Source organism: Thunnus albacares, chromosome 13 (assembly GCF_914725855.1).
Source record: "Thunnus albacares chromosome 13, fThuAlb1.1, whole genome shotgun sequence".
NCBI classification, from domain to species: Eukaryota; Metazoa; Chordata; class Actinopteri; order Scombriformes; family Scombridae; genus Thunnus; species Thunnus albacares.
This window is the reverse complement of record NC_058118.1, coordinates 26,743,436-26,763,214: the sequence shown is the minus strand read 5'-3', so window position 1 is coordinate 26,763,214 and position 19,779 is coordinate 26,743,436. Positions and strand designations below refer to the sequence as shown.

Sequence of the window (19,779 nt, the reverse complement as noted above, 5' to 3'; positions counted from 1 at the left end):
CATTCATTTACCTTTGGTTAGACATTTAAGGCAAAGGATTATAGTTTGCTCTCATCAGGAATCAGTCTCGTCCAGTTTTCTCTTTCCTGAGGATCCTTCTTCAGAGCGACTCCACCACTGCAAGTCGAACTCTTCTTTGATGTGACACGGCTAAGAAGTAGAGAAGATGACAGTGTTGTTTTAGTTTCAATAAAACCAATATAAAACATTAATTTTGCCTTTTTTCATTTGCAATGTGCTTTGTCGAAAGGGATTCTTTGATTCTTCTGAAGGATCTCTTTATAACTCCAAAACAGAGAATGTATAATTAAGGTCTTTGTGGACAATTATTTATGAGTGGAGAAAAAAATAGAAGAGACTTCAGAATAGTTTTAACAATTCAGAGACACACTGGTACCTTGACTAACATTTAAATGATTTGTACTGTAGACTTCCCACACATATAATTTTTCAGTTGTATAAATAGTTCTATTTTTCTACTTTTTAAGAGGTAACGTTGACCTCTGGTGCTTGAGGTTTCTTGTCTCCTCACTTCCACTGTAATTATGGAACGTTTAATTAAAATGATGTAATGACCCATGTAGTTATAAAGTTGCGGATGGAAACTCTGCAAAACATTATGCTCATATATTATTACTTTAGTCAAGTTTTAGCTCCTTAATATACTTTTTGCTGGATGTATGTACTTGTATGTACCAGGCAGCCATTGGCTTCCATGTTAATGAAAATCAATTAGAGGACTCTTCTGAATTGTGTTCAGAATTGTCAATGCTACATGATTATGCGGCACTGTATTACCTTAACATGACAATAAAATGAATACTGACTACTTGTACAAACGCTCACTGTGATGGATTAAACAACTTAAGCAAGTTTCATGACTCTGCAACTAGATTTTCATACATAATGAAAATGAATGGAAACCAATTGATACCTTGAATGTCAGAAAAATGCATTAAAACTTCAAAAACACACCGACGTGGTTTACAAAATGATTAGCTGTGATGTAAAGTATATGTGGTTATTAGCAAATGAGTTAAATGCACAGATATAGATAACAAGCAGGACAAAAAGGCTTTTAGAACAACTTGTTTCAGGGAAAGAGGAGTTTGTTTGTGGATAGTAGGAAAGCATTGAAGGAGAAGACTAAGATTGACTTTTCATGAGTAATATTTAGGCAATGTCACAGCAAGAGAGAACACTTCTCAAAGTTTCAAAGTTGTTGAGTCCAGCTCAACAAGAGTGCTTGTCTTGCTGTAGACGGATAAGAGTCCATACATGAAGCTAGAATTGCTTTTGGGCAAACAGCTGAGTGTCTGAGTGGATTCAGACTCTATATTCAGATAGTCTTTATGAATTAGAAGAACTCATCTTACTGGTAGCTGCTTTTAAATGGGAAAAAAAAGAGACCTGTTTAAAATGAGCAAACATCAAGACGTTTGGAGATTTGCCTCTAAATGAAAAACCCTTTGACAGAATCAATACTCGGCTAGACGATGTGCAAGTCAATGCTGCGTGTAGCACCTGTCTAGAAGACTTGATCAGTGTTGCGGAGCGCAGACTGGAGTGGCTGACGGCGGTCTTCTCTATTCGCTCCAGCAGGATCCTGGTTCTGGGGATGTGACTCCAGGACACGCCGAGGCCTGGCTGCACCTCCCCGCCGCTGCTGCCGCCCCTTGTTACGTGGTTTGTCACCTGCAGGTCGGGGGGGGGGGATTATCATGCAATTTCATTGTTTTATGGAAGCTTGTCATACATATAATAAAATAATAGTACAAGTTTAGAAAGAAAAAATATGTAAGGAGGACTGGTGCGTGCTTTTTAATATTAGGTTTTTTTTTTTTACATAATTATAACCTCCAGTTAAACACCTGAGTTAACAAAAGGATTTTTGTTTTACTTATCCAAAAAAAAAAAGAAGGTAAAAAATGTTTGGTTTTCAGGTCTCAAAGCATTAACAAGAGGAAGTGTGAAACAGTTTGTGGAAGGTTTAGGTTTTCATTGTGAACGGATCTCGCATTCAGAGCAGCGCTCATCAAGGACTGTGTCATCCTTACCAAAGTAGCAACATTGAAGTCCTTTGCCATCGTCTTAAGAACTCTTGCCACTTGTATCATCAAGGACATGCCTGGAGGCAGAGGGAGCTGTTAAGAGGTTTGTCCGTGTACAGAATTACTATCATTCAATGGGACTGTTTTAACAATTCAACTGTAATAACTTGACTCATTTTGTTTTTCATCACGCTGGCAGACGAGCTCTGGGGATGCCAGCGTCGGTCAGACTGAAATATCGACATTGACTGGAGGTATAGGCCATGAAATATGCTGCAGTTATTCATGCTCCACATGGATTAATTATTAATTATAGTAATGTTACATCTGGTGCAATCAAAATTTCAACTTGTTGAACTTTGATGTATGACCATATACATGAAAAACAGCTTCAACCTTGGCTTTTCTTTGTGTTTTGTGCCAATTAGCATGCTAACACACTTAGAGCTGCAACAGTTAGTCGATTAATTGATTAGTCGGTCGACAGAAAATTAATTGCCAATATTTTGATAATCGATTCATTGTTTTGAGTGGTTTTTTGTTTTTTTAAAGGGAAAAATGACGAACTTTTCTGGTTCCAGCTTCGTCAATGTTAATATTTTCTGGTCTCTTTCTTCTTCTATGATTGTAAACTTAATATTTTTGGTTTTTGGACTGTTGGTCGGGACTTAACAACATTTCAGGTTACATCTCAGACTTTGGAAAATGGTGACTGACATTTTATAGACCAAATGACTGATTGATTAATCGTAAATATGACTGGCAAATTAATCAATAATGAAAATCATTTTTAGCTGCAGCTCTTAACACACTAAACTAAGTTGGTAAACATGATAAGCATTACTTGTACATTACTTTTGTGAGCATGTTAGCATGCTGACATTAGCATTTAGCTCAAAGCACCGCTGCGCCTAAGTACAGCCTTGCAGAGCCAATAGAGTGGCTGATGGTAACAGTCTTGTTAGCATACTCAGTAGCTAGCCTCATCTGTGACCTGAGTACCATCATTATTGCTTCATAATACGACCCCAACAGCAGTACTCAAACTTTTAGGGAAAAATGTAAATTCTACCGGTTATCCAGCAGTGGGTTACATCTTCAGAGATGTCACAGATGTGGACTATCTACCTGTGTTGATGAAATGTTTGCCCTTGTTGATGCCAATGTTTAGATTCAATATTTCCACAGACTGTGCCGGCCTCCAGAGTGGAGCAACACAGTCTTTGGAAATGTTGAAATTAAATGTTAGTTTTACCCCAGTTTTATCATTTCCAGCAGACATCGGTGAAGTCACAAAATGATCTTTGAAGATGCACCCTGCTGCTGGATAACAAGAGTTTAAACTCCTCTCCTAAGCCTCATGGAGGGAACGCTACGGTATGTGGCCAATCACAGACTAACAGGAGTAGTGCACGAGACACAAATTGGACTAAATTAGTAGTCAAATAGGCTAAAAATAATTCCCAGTTCTTTGAGAATTTTCTGACCTGTGAATTAATTTATTATAAAATGTTGCTACTGTAGCTAAGCTAATTCTCTTGATTTTATCCTCCAGGTTAGAAAAACATAGTGCTTTTATGGTATCGTTATCTTGCTCATCTTTTTAGCCTTTTTTTTCCATTTGGATTTTTTTCTGGGTTTTCTCTCTGACAGACTTGTGTGGAGAAAAAGAAACTGCTTCAATTAACTACAGTTTTCTTAAATAACCTTTGTAAAGCTCCAGCTGAGGTTGGTTGGATGTTAATTTATTCATGTATAAATGAGTTGCCTACATAGACCAGTAGTGACTGATTAAAGTGTCAATAACTCTTAACAAAACACTTCAGTAATTTGTTTTTTTGTACACCTTATATTTTTAATAAAAGTTTTAATTACTTCTTTTTATTTTAAGTCTTTTCTAATGTCTTCACAGGTGTTCATGACAGGTTTATTTGAGATCCCCTGTTGTATTGAGAAACTGTTTAATTAGATCACTTTTAGAGCTTTTTAGCAAAAGATCACATAGATTAAGAACTTATTAAGAAATTATTCTGACTCTCAAGAGGTCTGACTCCAGTTTAAGTACCTAAATGATTAATGAAACAGCTCTAAATTTAACTGATGTCAGAAATTTGAGCTTTTTCTCTGACTGTGATGGTTTGGGGTTCATCTTGACAGAACAAACCTTTGTTATTTTCCCTTTTTCTTATGAGTCAAACTAACTTCGATGTCATGCTTCCAAAATGTGTTTGGAACCCCGTTGTGATATTTGTTTTACAGATTCATGACAGACATTTGGAGTTTACAGACTAAGGTGTAAACACAGCCTCAAATATGATGGACTATGAGGGACTAGCAGAAAGAGATATCACCTTCATTTTGTTTGCCTCCCAGTAGAGGAGAGATAACAGCTGACACCGAGTCCACGATCACAGCCTTGACAGAGCCACCGCCGACAGACGCCTAATACAAAATGTGACAAAATTAGATGAGCTGCAAATTTGATGTCTTTCTCAAAAGGTTCCCCAGGTACAGCAGGATTGTTGGTATATTTCAAGAGAAAAAGAACTGCAAAGGAACCTGCTGAAGCCCACTACTGCGAAGACTGTACAGACAGTCGAGTAGAGAGTAGATGTCAAACAAACGGAAGATATGAATCCTCTGAAGAGCTTCCATCTGTAAAATGACAAGTTTCTAGTTTTACAGTGTTTTATTTCACCTCATTTAACAACCTATTTAAAACTCAATTCCTGTCAACTCACCTGCTCTTCTTTGTTACTTGTTTCAGTTTGTAGCATCTGAAGCAAGCGGCTGGCGGTCAGACCTCCTGTTGTATCGATATATATTACGCCCTGTTTCAATTGGTAAGAAATGTGCACTGCGACACCAAAACACACCTAGAAGACATGACAAGAGTGCAGAGAATAGTTTAAAAACAGCTTCCATAACTTGTGTTTGGCTTAATGGTAACTCTGAAAAGTACATTTCAGCAAGAGTTCAACTTCTTATTCCAAGAGGAGAAAAAGGAATTTACGAGCCTGAAATAATCAGTGGTAGAGAGGGAAGGTAGAAAATGTTCACCTGAGATTTGCCACTTCCTGGGCCTCCTGACAGCTCTGTTATCTCTCCAGTGTACAAGCCTGAATCCAGCAGTTTATCTAAGCTGCAAGAAACAAGGTACAATTCATTACTCACAACTGCCATCCAATGGAATACACTATTGAGTCCGAGTAAATTCGTAAAGCCAAAAAAAAAAAAAAAAGCAGCTGTGTAAGCATAATAAACAGAGCTTGCATTAGGTTCCAGACGAGTGGGTAGCTCCGGATTTAAAAAGTAAAGCCAATGTGTAAGCGCCTTAAACCTGAATTCTCTCTAATTGCCTGCAGGGGGCGACTCCACTGGATCCAAAAAGAAGTCCGATTGTATGGAAGTCCATGAGGAAATGACCCTACTTCTCACTGTATTTATTACCCCAGTAAACATAGTTTATGGTCTCAATCACTAGTTTCAAGTCTTCTTCAATACAGCATGATGTTCTTTTTGTAAATTATGGTACCATTTAGAGTAAAATAGACAATAAAGCAGCCTAACATAACCATGGTATAATCCCAGATTCACAGAGTATAGGTGTAGGCTGCCATTATCAGCCCTCATTATCCACCCATGTTTGTATGAAAAATCACCATCATGGCAGCAGTAAGTCTGATAAGGTTTTGTTGCTTTCTTGTTGCTTTCCTTTTGACTGTCATTGTAAATATTGCTTGATACTCTCAGCAGTTAAAAATCAATGTGCCCCATTTATTATATGTTGAAAATATTACTTATGAGCTGGGATGGTGGTGTATAAAATATAAATTGCATAATTTGTGTTTTTGTGCTGCCGAAGATAAAGAGATGTTTCTTTGTGATATTTAAGGAGACGGCTACTATTGTGGGCATAATACTGGGAATACAGTTAACATATATTCAGTTAAGAAGATAACTCAAGCTTCTCTGACAGGTCTGGCTTTCCCTACCCCATGCTATGCATGTTTTAAAAAGGTATTTTAAAATGTTTGCATTTGGTTATTTAATAAGAATATAGTAGGTATTAGCACCTCTTTATTTGATTTAATTTCTGACATTTCTACTCACCTGTTAAAATAACTACAAAACTATATCCATCTAATTCTTTTTATGCCTCTCTGGTCTCAAGGCTGTTGGTTAATGTGTATCAAACAGCAAGAAGAAAAAAAAGTATTAAGAGGAAGAATTAAAAAGAGAAAAGTTGTTAAAATACGCCAAAAATGTGTACAGCATCGGATGAAGGCGTAGGCGTAGCCGTCGGTCAGAGCTGCCAACTCTCACACACTGACCGTGAGACTTGCGCAATTGACACGTTTCCTGCGCTCTCATGCCACATGTCCCTCGTCTCACGCAGTGAAAAACAAATTTCTAACTGATAACATTGCTGCGTGAAAAGACGACACTGACGGCGCACAGACGGATAAGACAGAGCAGCACGGCGCAACAGCAGCACTGGGTAGCAGCGAATTATTCAGACCATCGGGGGGGGAAAAGCGAGAAATATAAACAAATCTATTTTATGGTGATTTATTCCCATGCATGCTGCTCAGAGTCATCTCAAAAAACGCCCAACATTTTCTGGTTTTACCTTCTCATATGTAACTATTAACTGATTTTCTTTGTCATTTATGACAGTCAATTGAATATCTGATGGTTTTGGATATTGTGGATGCAGTTTTTTCACTATTCTTTTTACATTTCATGGTCTAAATGATTCATCAAGAAAATAATTGCTAGTTGCAGCCCTAACTATGTGTTGCACCTTTAACACCGTAATGGATGACGTAAAGGACTCATAGCCATCAAACAATTTCTGAAAATTCTGCCTTTTTTTCATAATTTATTAGCAACTATAACATACTTAAGTCCACCATACTTGGAGGCAGCCAGTGCTGTACAGTAATGTGGCCAACTTCCCATGATAAGATTGGCTGACACTAGCTTGTATGAGTTGATCTGCAGTATAGACTTCTCTGGACTATATCTTCAGTCAGTGTAGCTGAACAAGTTGGTCAGTTTGATGTGACGGTTTAAGTAAAATAAAACATGACACGCAGTCAGTTCTTTCTTCTTTGTTGGATTTTTGTCAATCAACTAGTAGTCAGTGGATGGTTGGAGAAAGCTGATCAAGAAGGCGATTCACATCTGGAGCTAGACAGGAGATGTGTTATGATTGTCCCCCATATACCACCACCTATACTATGTGACCAAAATTACACTTAAATTATACTCATACTTAGGCCGCGTGATGACAATACCAAATTCAGGCAAACTCCATTCACAGACACCATGAGATGCAGCTGAAAGCTCGAAAGTGGACCTTTATATGAGATTACTGTGTCAAAATACTGTTCCCAAGGTCATAATAAATCTTCTCTTATCTTTTTTTTTTTTTTTACATCGCTCTGCTCAATTAATCCCCATTCCACTATCCACTTCCTATAACTTTATCCATTTCTTCCAGTATTAAATGCTGAGATGATTACAAAGAACATTCATAACTCTTCCTCTAGAAACAGTGGACTCAAACTCCTGGAGGTTTATTCTGAGATTGATACTTAAACCATCTTTATTCACAGGGATATACTGATCTTCATATCTTTAGTGAAATAGGGTCTGTACTTAAGATTTCCAACCTTGTCAGTCTTGTTATAGATTCACTGTTGCTACACAGGTAGATCTTCACTGAGCACCTTCATACCGTGCAGGTCGATTATACATGACCTCTTCCACCTCAATGTATCGGCTCTTTTTATGCGTTCACACTGCATGCAACTTAGGCAATAAATCACTAGCAGTCCGTTAATTTCTCACTGACCTGAGTGAAAAGGGCCTGGGCTGATGTGTGGATGTGGATAAAGTAGGCCATGGTTGAAGGTTTAACGATCAGCTGTCAACAGCCTGTAACATGTCTGTGGTGTCTTAACCTTAACATGCCAATCTGATTTCATTTTGTGAACAATAGCTCAGCCAAGCAAGTGCAAAATGGGTGTCAGGTCTGTTTACAACCTGTCTAGTCATCCAGCAGCCAAAGCTTTTATACCACAGGAATAAATGTTTCAACCTCTATGTTATGAAAAGACACTAAAACTACATAATGTGCCTGTTTAAGCCATTGCACCTGTGGATCACTACATATATCAGAACCCTGTCTAATGCATGGTAAGACTTCTTGTGCAATATTTAGCATTCTACATCTATCTATTATTGTCCTTTTAAGCTGTCGATTGTTTTGGGTTAATGTTTGGTTGGGTTTGGTTATGTTTCACAGTTCCACAACAGAGGTCTGCTCTGGTAATCTGATGCCCAAAAAATTTTAGGTGTTTCAGGGCAAGTATTCTATTGAGTTACAGATGTAAAAGTCTTGTTATTTTCAGTAAAGACAATATTGCGTGACTGACAGTTAGATTACTTCTTAGCCTTGGATGGGTATTAAACCCTCCCAATTTAATCATCAGTACAAAAGATGAGCAAGTGCATTTTTATTTGGTTCTTAGATAAAAAGTCAAAAGGTAAAAATCTGTGCATATAGAAACATAAGAAGAGAAAGGAACTACCACTCTCAAGGAGCCATTTCATTAAAAAGCATCCAACCACAGAGCTTTAAATCCTGTTGGTTGCAATGTTAATGGTGAGCAGATGCTTAAAATTACACTTTTTGGAACCCTAACAAAATATTCAGCAAATAAAATTAATCCACTTGTGTATTCTTGGCCAATTTTGGAAGAATTCAGCAACTATAGTGTGCCGTTTTGTTCACAATTGCAACAAAAAAACATTCAGAATTTGCTACAGCTCTGATTTATGCCTCTGAAAGTGTTCCTCTCCATGGCAATGGTGACTTAGGCTCATGGGTATTGTAGTATTTAGAGCCATCTGCCATACCACACTGACTGAAAATACATGACTTCTCAGACACAACATTGAAACAATTAAAACCGGCGGCCATAAAATAAACATATAGTAACATAACTTCAACATAGAAACTCTCCTGTTTCTGTGTTGAGGAACATTGTCGAAATTACTGAAACAAAAAATTTGAAAAGGGAAAATACAGTTGTAAAAAATACTTTGGAATCAGCATTTCCCCTTCCTTTTTTAAGAAATACATGTTTTAGTGTCTATCGTATTGGTTTGTGTCCATTTGTCTGTGCATGTTAAATAGTGTTGGGTATAAAAGTACAGTGCTTACCAACCAAAATCTGTCAACTGCCGATCATTTACTTATATTCTTGATTCTGTCATACTTTAGTTAGACTAATACTATATTTTATTCAGCAAAAGTTCCTTTATATTACAGACACATTCGAGAACTTTAGGTTTATTTTACCAAAGTGTAGGTATTTCTATTGGTATCAATCATCAGTACTGCCAGCTCTTGAAGAACGAGTGCTGTTCTTGCACTTGTAGTTTGATCATCATCAGAGGAAGTGTTTGTTGTTGTAATGCTTCAACCATCTGTTCTTTCTGCAGCACTGGAACATCTTGATTTGTCTATGTTGACGTTCAGGCCGGTGATCTGTGCAGTTTGTAAAATCTCATCATCTTTGCCTGCACGTGTGATGATAGATGTGACAGCGTTGCAGTTAAATCTACATAGCCAAGGTCCTCTGGCTTGAAGGTTAAGTATCAGTGGAAGCTTGTGGTTGGTTGATAGTAGTTCTCATCACCCGGAGCATGATTGTGAAGAGGAGAATCGGTGGGGACGGACCTTCTTCCATTATGCCTGCCTTCTCTGAGACTGGTGCAGAGAGGGTTTGCACTGTTGATGAAGCATCAGGTTGTGTTCCTTTAAGGGCTCGGGAGGATGTAAGTGATTGTCCTTGCGAAGCCGCAGATTGAGAATTTCTCATTGGGTGTACTTATCAGTGATATCAGAATACTGATGATTGAAGTGGAAGCAATGAAGAGGCTCAGTTTTTGTTGTTGAGTCTAGTTTTAGGTAACAGGTTTAGTTTATGTGCACAAATATTTCCTGTTGCCATACAGGGCAACAGGAGAATAATTTATAGAAATAGTGCAAATTAGCAGCATTTAAGTGGGGTAGAATACTCATGTGGCTGTATTATGTGGACGCTTAGATGGAAGTAAATCTTTACAAATATCAATGACAGTCTTGATCTGAGGCTGAATTTTATCACACCCGAATATTTCCTACGTAGCCTAAACATGGAATTATAGTATCACTGTGTCATCACACTGTCGAGGTGTTGACAAAATATATTTTGTAGGCTACATGACACAGAAGTTGATGAAAGCTATAAACCATTATCAGCCTTCATCATCATCCATCTTGTTAGGATGAAAAATCACCATCATGGCAGCAGTAAGTCTGATGAGGTCTTGTTGCTTTCCTTTTGATTGTCATTGTAAATATTGCTTGATACTCTCAGCAGTTTAAATTCAATGAGCCCCATTTATTATATGTTGAAGGTATTACTTATGAGCTGGGATGGAGGTGTATAAAATATAAGTTGCATAATATGCTGCCAAAGATAAAGAGATTTTTCTTTGTGATATTTAAGGAGACAGCTACTATTGTGGGCATAATACTGGGAATACGGTAAACATGTATTCAGTTAAGAAGATAACTCAAGCTTCTCTGACAGGTCTGACTTTCCCTACCCCATGCTACGGCACATTTTAAAAAGATATTTTAAAATGTTTGAATTTGGTTATTTTATTACACTTTTGATTTCATTTCTGACATTTCTACTTGTCTATTACAATAATTACAAAACTATATCCATCTAATTTCTTTTATGCCTCTCTGGTGTCAAGGCTGTTGGTTAATGTGTATCTAACAGCTAGAAGAATAAAGTATTAAAAGGAAGCACTAAAAAGAGAAAAGCTGTTAAATAGGCTAAAATGTGTACAGCGCTGGATGAAAGCTGAAGAGAAGTCCTGACAGTTAACAGTCATCAGGGCTTCAAGCTTTAGGTGGGAAACGCCTAGCTGTCCTCAACTGAGCGTGATGAAAAAAATGTAAATACTCAAATATTTGCATCATTTCATTCAGACTGCATTCTCCTCTCAGACAGAGCTGTAAAATAATTCAAGAAAAACATCACATTCATGTGCTCTTACAATGAATATTGTTTTCTACATACAGTCCATTGATTTTTATTGAGAGATTAAGGTCTACTCTGCAAAATCCTTTATATATTTTACTGTATGTTTCATTACTCTTTCTCTGCATAAACCTGGTAACTGACAACTATGTATTCTTGTCATTGACGGAATAAAGCCTAGCACCAAGGACACCAATGAGCATCATTCATCAGTTCATCTTTTCACCAGTAGAGCGCAGCCACGACACATACAAGTCACACTGGCTTTACTCTCATGGTTGATTCAGTTTCATATCACTAATCCAAAGCACTGACTAATTTATGAAAACCACTTAAAAAGGAGCGACTGAGAGAAAAAAAAAAAAAAAAAAAAAAACACCTGTGGTTATTAATTATGCTGAAACAGTGAGTAAAGGTCCAGAGCGGTCTGTGTCCTGGCCATAGAATATTTCCCATCTACAAGTGGAAAATGTATCTGCGATTCTCCATCTGCCTACAGACAACCAAATCTACATCTATGTGCAAACCTTGGGATGCTGCGTCTCAGTTCTGCAGGCTAATTCTAAGTGCTGCTGTAATACGATGCCATGCTGGCAGCAGTGGGACTTTTTGGTCTCTTTCAGTCATTAAATTTTGATTCCTTGATGTACCAAAAAAAATGTTTTAAAGGTCTTGTCAGTGGCGTTTGTTTTTTTGCAGAAAGTAGTAAAGCTGAAGGCCAAGTTAGTGCAGCTGATATATCAGAGGCCACTTTAGACAGTGTTCACGAGCCAAATGGAACAACAACCAGAGAAGTCCTCTTTAGCGGCTAAAATGTTTCCTCAGTGCAAGAATGTAGCACACAGGCCATTTCTGAATCACTCTATAGCTCTGCTGTATTTTTAACTACAGGTACAGTACTCCAGATGCATATTCTACTGGCACAAATCAATGCAAATCTGATTTTAACAACACTGAAATTATTTTAGCTTGATAAAATGGGTCGATGTAGAGGAATCTGGTTACAAAACATCTTTGGTAATGTACAATACTATTGATTTCTTATTGAATGCTGTGATTGTGGACATTCTGTACTGGTCTGCAAAGCTGTAGAGCAACAACAGTGAACATACTGAAACTGACAAAAATGACTTTTAAATTTATCCCCTGCTCCAACAAAGACAGTTTAAGTACATATGAATTTGATGTAGCATGTTCAAACACTTGCCACTACCACCAAACAAGTCCAAGATTTTAATCTGAAATGATATCAAGAGGCAGTGATGAAGAGGCCAGCCTTAAACGAGCATCACCACAAAATCAGTTTTGTGTCTAAACTGAAAACCAAGGGAGTGTTTTTTAATTCAATATGTGGAGAACTGTCCTCAGGGATACATATTTGATTTTGGAGGTGAACCTTCTTAAGCTCTTGTGGCACTGAGCCCACCTTTAAATCCCCCAGTTTGCGAAAGACAAAGCAGTGCGCTCTGCTGTGTGTGCAGAATTGTCTTTACCTGGGATTTCCAGTGGAGAGGATGGCGGTTGAGCTCAATAGTTCTTCATACAGATCAGCACCTGACACAGGGAAGGCTGTGTGTTGGGCCAGCAGCACTCTGCGGATGGCAAACAGAGCCTGAAATACAAAAAATTACAGCATATGAGGCTCACACAACTGCTGCATGGATCCACCGTGCGCTTATCTACCTCTGCCAAGACTCCTAGATTGGATAGTTTTCTGCCCAATTGGGCCATAATGACGATAATCCAAAAGGCATGAGGTAAAATTTTGGCTTGTTTTGATGCGATGAGGAGAATTTTAAACTGTCTGCTCTTTCTATGCCTTTCTTATATCATCAGTGGTTGGTTAATAATGGATTACTAAAACTAGTGATGTTACATTTCCAAGTGTACCTCAAGAATGCAGGGCAGTTTCTTTATCGCTTTGCAATGACGATGTCACGGATTATTTTTGAAGCTTCATTATGGATGTACAACCCCATCAATTTAGGGTAATCCTGGAACTAACAATAACTTTCTCTGAATCAATTCATCTGATTATTTTTTGTTTAGTCGATTACATAAAAACACATTTTGGTGCCTCTTTTTTTCCTCTTTGTTTTGTATTTATTTCTCTCTTTTTTCTATTTCTTAAACTCTTACAAAACACAACTACATACAGAATAATGGCTGTACACAACCTTTCACACATGCTCACAATTACACACACACAGTCTAAATAGACCCTCCAGCTCTATAACTAATGTAATTCAGTTTGTTTGTTTGTTTACATCTATGGACACTGAATGTTCACTCATTTTTCCTTGTTACTCAATTGCTTTTTCTGTCTTAAGCCAATGTCATGTTGGACTATATGACTGTCTTGCTATAATCATCTTAACAATAATAAAAAAAAACTCTCACAAGTTCACAGAGTCCAAGGTGGCATTTTGAAATTGCTTGTTTTGTTTGGCCAGCGGTCCAAACCCCAAAGATACTCAATTATTCAACAATATAAAACACAGAAAAGCAGCAAATTCTCACATCTGAGAAACTGGAAAAAGCAACTGTTTAACATTTTTTCTGGCCAACAGGTTTTCTTCAGTATGGGAAAACTCTGACTTAATTTCCCTCAACTCTGCATATTATTTTTCTTATTGCCAAACTGGCATACTCGTTGCCAGGAAGTAAAGAACCGCACTCCATAAAATGAATAAAAAGTAGCAAACTAAATCACATACTTTTCACTATCTCATTTATTAGGACTAGAAATGCAAAACGTCTCAGCCAGCCTTGAACACTAGATCCCACACCGTGATGCCACAGAAGTCATTACGTGATTGGCTCTTCACTGGCAAACTACCATACTGATGCTGAGACCAGATCCTTTAAAACATACGCTTGTTTTACACATGAACCCTGTGTTCATTGTTCAACTATCTCTTGGTATCTGTCAAATAAATGAGTAAATGTGAGAAAAGCTGACATGACATGAGTATTTATATCTAAATCCTTCTTTTCTTCTGTAAAATGCCAAAATATTATCTGTCTCATCCTGCATATTGAGGCGTGCACATAAACATATTTAATTAAATGTGATCGGACCGTTCGCAGGTCCCTGCCCATAAATTCACTTTCATTTGGAAATAAGTCACATCACAAAAGCTAAAGACGCTCTACTTGCTGTTTCACTGGGACTTTAAGGTGGCTAGTTGAACACCTCTGATAGAAGTCATGTTTTAAAAATATAGTGACATTTCTCTTCATTTAAAAATATTTTTTAAAAGGACCAGTGTGTAGGATTTAGTGGCATCTAGCCATGAGATTGCAGATTGCAACCAATTGAACACCCCTCCCCTTCCAAGCATGTAGGAGAACCTATGGTGGCCACGAAACTCACAAAAACATGAAAGGCCCTCTCTAGAGTCAGTGTTTGGTTCGTCCATTCTAGGCTACTGTAGGCGGTGCAACATGACAGGCTCTATGGAAGAGGACCCAGTCCCTATGTAGATATCATAAAGAGCTCATTCTAAAGTAATGAAAACACAATTCTTATTTTCAAGTGATTATACACTAATTAAAACATACTTATGAATATTATACTCCATTTCTGCCAAGTCCGTTCCACTAGATGCCACTAAATTCAACGTACAAACATTATGAGAAGCCCATAGAGGGTGAGCATGACCAAAGGAAGAACGCCAATCACGCTATGACTACCGCTCTTCTGCACCACCACCCCATGGGATCTTTGGATTTCTGTCTAAGGAACTTTGAATTGATTTGCTTGAGTGCATTTTTAAGATGATCCGTGTTGTCCAACTGCAGTGTGGTAGGTACAAACATCAAAGAGCATCCCACTGGAGTTATTCTGAAATCCTGCAACATGACATCAGTCCACTATAAGAAAACAAACTGTTCACTAGCCAGACTGGGCTGTGATGTCTTCTATAAAAAGGGGATCAGATGGGAAAATGTTGGGGAGCCCAGATTTCTGTAGACACTTACTGCTGTTTAGCAGACTTATACTCTGATTAGTCTCTTCTTCTGGGCAGAGAGGATTTCCTGCCAGAATTTGTGTCCAACAAGAGAAATTTATTCAGGGAAATAAGTCAAATCTGTTGGGCCTAATTAGTGGGAGTGTTGGTGCCCCAGTTTGGATTGTGGGCTCATAATATGGGTGTCTTTTTTACATAAAAGCCTTGCCTGGTGCAGCTTTAATTGAACTGAGGGAGGCTGCCTTGGTTGGAAGAACGTGTCGGCGCAGATGTCCTTGCATTGACTTCTTGGCAGTTATAATACGTGTGCACGACAATGATTCAAATCAACAACAGTAGTCTGATGGATCAGAGGGATGCTGCTTATCAGCTCAGAGGATGCCTGCAGGCTGAACAAGCTGATCAAGAAGTCTTGCGTGGTCACTGGGATGAACCTGAACCTGCTGCAGGCATATATGAGAGGGGGAAAAAACTAATGATCTCATGAGAGGAAAAATCCTTCCATTCCTTCTGTGATGATGTGTGATATTTTCAACTCAAATCACCTCGATCAAGGTGGTCCTCAACTCCCACAAACACAATACGTGAGTTGGTTGAGGGTCTAAACTCAGAGAAAAGTTCATGTTGACAAACATTAAAAGAAAATGTGCAGTGATAGGAATATAGAGATCGTACAGTATATTTCACACTTTTCAAAACTTTTTCAAAGCTTCTTAACCTCTGGGGGCAACAAATCTATTTCCCTATACATGTACAGACAGCATGTACAGACACTCTGGCCATAAAGGATGTATTTTACTGACTGAAAAGATCTCACTCATCTTTTGTTTTTTCTTTTTTAAACCAAGAATGCTTAGGTTGACTGCCATGCTCCATCCACCCACACAATTATTCACTTATACACTATTATCTGAAAATTTCTTCCTGAGATTTCTCCCTGATTATTTGCGCTCTTACATATATCTCAAAAGTTTGGTGAAAAGCACTATTTATGATCAACAAAATACTCCTGTTAACTACCTGAACTGATTTAGGCAGAATTTCTCTCCTGATCTCTGCTCTCTCTTCGTTGTTCTCACAGTAAAATTATTTAAAACTGAAAGAGCTGACCTCTCTTATTGGTTCAAACTGATGATGAAGGATTTTGTGGCAGACCCTTTAAAGATTCTTTACTTTTTGTGATATGACTACATATTATGGTTTTGCTTTCCTGATGGGTGGAAACCTTTCTATTGTTTACTGCACACACACACACTACTATATATAATAGGTTACTTCTTTTATTTCTTATATTGATTTTACAATTCTTTATTATACCTACAGGAAACAACATAGTCTTTTTGTAATTGCCGGGTGGGAAAAATACAATAAAATATATAGAAAACAACAGGAAGCAAATGTGATCTTCAACCTTGGGTTGGACCTGTGCTGTGAAACAATCTCGCCTGGCTTGTTAACCACATGACCTGACTTGCCATGGCTATACATAATTGGGAGGTCTGCTTACATTAAGAGTGACTTTTTCTAATTGTAGCCCACCAATGTGAACCATTTACACAATGAGAAACTCGTGCTGCGTGTGGGTTGTGAGTGTGTCTTAGATCAATATATGGGTCAAAGCCTGAACCTCCCACTCCATACTCTTAAAGCCAAGTACATGATGTGGGTGTTTTCTTGTTGTCAGTCTAAGCTAGGAATTTAAATTCAATGAGTAAGAAAACAATGATGTTACAATGAGGAAATGTGTTTAGTTTTGGTTCTTTATTTAAACCGAAGCAGTTCTACGGTTCTGGGACATTACCTGGATAAGGTGGGTGTAACTATGGGCTCTTCTCATTTCTCTATTTTGTGCCTCCTCGTCTCCTCTCTCCTTCGTCCTCCCGCCTGTGACCCAGAAATTGATGTCAGCATGCGATATTTCAGTATGTCTCAATTCCTGGATTGCATCTCGAGAAGAGAGGAGCGAAGAGAGAGGACGCTTGCCAGAGGAGTTATGAGCAAGGATGCACAGGTGTATCCTTTGCGGAAGTTTTTCGGCACCCGTGACATATAAAAGAGGCGTGACACACATATACTAACCATAAAATATATAAAGGCTACATATATATATATATGTGTGTGTGTCTCTCCTTGTGTCTCTTCCTCGCCTCCTCCGCTTGCATCTCAGGTGAGAGGGACTAAGACGCGAGGAGAGGAGGCGAGGAAAGGAATCGAGAATGCACAAACCGAGAAGTGAGAAGAGAGGTAGGCCTATGTGTGATCACTACGACTGGACTGGAAAGTGGCAAATCCAATCTTGCAACACTGATTCCCAGAGTGTTTCATTTACTGTTTTTTTTTTGTTTGTTTTTTTTTCCCCTCACACAGCTGCTAAGCACAGCAGTTCATTGTTCACACAAAAACACTTGAGTTCAACTGACAACATCTCATGTGTTAATCATAACACAGATAAAAAAAAAAAAACACTAACAGGCAACACATTATGCATCTATTTATGGCAGTCTGAAGTTAAATCACTTTGTGATCTCTAGTTTTTTTTATAGTGTATATACTGTTTCTTAATTGTTGAGCTTTTCATTACAAAATAAAGTGAGATTTGTACCTCTCAATAGAAAGAACTGCATTATATTCTAAAGAAAAGTCATAGAAATGCAGCAGGAAAGGTGTCAATGGGCTTTATATTTCACATTTTTTCTTGTCTTCTGGTGGAAGGTTCGTTGCATATAAATATATTTCAATGTGGTTATGAGTTGGCAAATTGCTGTCCATATGACAGAATATGACATGTTACTTTTTAAACATAAACTGATGAGTTTTGAAGTGAGGATGTAAATATTTGTAAAATGTGCTGCAGATCCACAGAGTTTCGTTGGTTGTTTGTGTTTGAGTGAGAAAAGTATTCAGGAAACTTTCTGTGTGAAAGCAATGCAAATGTTGTCACAGTTTGGTCCATAATTGCTGCTGTTGTGTTGGCTTTGTGAACAATTTGGAAGATGCATTCTCAGTAGTGAACCATGCATGTACACAAACCCAGGGGTGGAAGAAGTATTCAGACCCTTTACTTAAGTAAAAGTACCAATACAGCGATGTAAAATACTCCATTACAAGTAAAAGTCCTGCATGTAAAATCCTACTTATGTAAAAATACATCAGTATTAGCAGCAAAATGCTTAAAGTATTGCAGTAAAAGTAGTGGTTTGGTCCCTCTGACTGATATATTATTATATATGACATCATTAGATTATTAATAGTGAAGCATCAGTGTTAGAGCAGCATGTTACTGTTGTAGCTGCTGGAGGTGGAGCTAGTTTCAACTACTTTATATACAGTTAGCTAGTTTAGTTCAGTGGTTCTCAACCTAGGGGTCTGGCCCCTCCAAAGGGTCACCAGATTATTCTGAGGGGTCGTGAGATGATTAATGGGAGAGGAAAGAAGAAAAAGCAAAGTTCTGATACACAAAACTGTTTTCAGTTTTTCTCTTATTTTTGATAGAAATATGTGAAGTGAAATACTGGATCATTTGAACATTTATTGAAATTAAACCAAGTGAGAAGTTTAGAAGGAAAAATCAGTATTTAGTGGAGCTGTTAACAACTCATCTGAAATGTGACCCCGACTACACACTGCTTTTTGTAAGACGTCTGGTTTCATCTTTCACATTTCTTTTAATGATTTATTATTATAGTATTTTTATTTTAGTATTATAAAAGCTTGTTATATTATCCATTGTGTCAAATCTTCATCCGAAAAGTAACCAAAGCTGTCAAATAAATGTAGTGAAGTAGAAAGTACAATATTTCCTTCTGAAATGTAGTGGAGTGGAAGTATAAAGTAGCATCACATGGAAATACTCCAGTAAAGTACAAGTACCTCAAAATTGCACTTAAGTACAGTACTTGAGTAAATGTACTACTTTCCACCACTGCCCAACCCTAAACTAAACGGTAATGTGCAATTTTCTGTGTCCTTCACCTCCATATTTCATTCATGTATGGTATAAATACCTTATAGGACACCGAACATTTCTGTGCAAGGTCCTCAGTGTCAGATGCAACCAGGTCTTCCACTGTGGAAACAAGAAACCTGCTTGTTATCGTTAATCTGGCTTTTAATTAAGTTGAAGCATCCTCAAAATCATCGTCTCTCTCTCTCTCTCTCTCTCTCTCTCACACACACACACACAAACACACACACACTTACCTGTTTTAATATCAGCAGCACGCAGGGCGCGGACTAAATCCTCGTCCAGTCCAGGACACATTCCCTCTCTCAAGACGACCATGGTCTGGCATTGTAAAGTACTAGTTTACACGTCATTTAACGTTAGGAAAACACATACAGCTTTCACTTAGCCCTGAAAAAGCGAGCAGAATAACTAGCGACAGTTGTTTTTAGCTTTGCGGCTAACTTTAGTGACTTTTCTGTCTGTGTGGTCGTTGAAGTTAGAATGAATGACTTTCTAAAGGCTCCTTCTAAAGTTTGCGACGATGAAACTCTAACATTATTTACTAAAGACAAACTGACTTAACAAACGTTTCTCAACCAGTTTAACTGACGCTACAGCAGCGCAAAATGATTTCAATTTGCCTCCTCTTCTTCTTCTTCTTCTTCTTCTTCTTCTTCTTCTTCGGTTTTATT

The 19,779-nt window shown here is 37.9% G+C and overlaps 1 protein-coding gene across 3 annotated transcripts in view; it reads right to left on the bottom strand.

Annotated features, from left to right (window-relative positions):
- The window catches only part of rad51d (RAD51 paralog D), a 22,080-nt gene extending 2,301 nt beyond the window's left edge, over positions 1 to 19,779 (bottom strand). For all 3 annotated transcript variants that reach the window (XR_006406934.1, XM_044371689.1, XM_044371690.1), the window contains exons 1-10: positions 19,342 to 19,779; positions 19,146 to 19,207; positions 12,661 to 12,779; positions 5,112 to 5,193; positions 4,793 to 4,927; positions 4,611 to 4,706; positions 4,403 to 4,493; positions 2,058 to 2,128; positions 1,525 to 1,695; positions 12 to 150 (exon numbers count right to left, since the gene is read on the bottom strand). Coding sequence is in view for 2 of the 3 variants with exons in the window: in XM_044371689.1 (XP_044227624.1) it covers positions 55 to 150; positions 1,525 to 1,695; positions 2,058 to 2,128; positions 4,403 to 4,493; positions 4,611 to 4,706; positions 4,793 to 4,927; positions 5,112 to 5,193; positions 12,661 to 12,779; positions 19,146 to 19,207; positions 19,342 to 19,423 (1,005 nt within the window). In the remaining variant the exon portion in view is untranslated. The remainder of the gene's footprint in view (positions 1 to 11; positions 151 to 1,524; positions 1,696 to 2,057; positions 2,129 to 4,402; positions 4,494 to 4,610; positions 4,707 to 4,792; positions 4,928 to 5,111; positions 5,194 to 12,660; positions 12,780 to 19,145; positions 19,208 to 19,341) is intronic.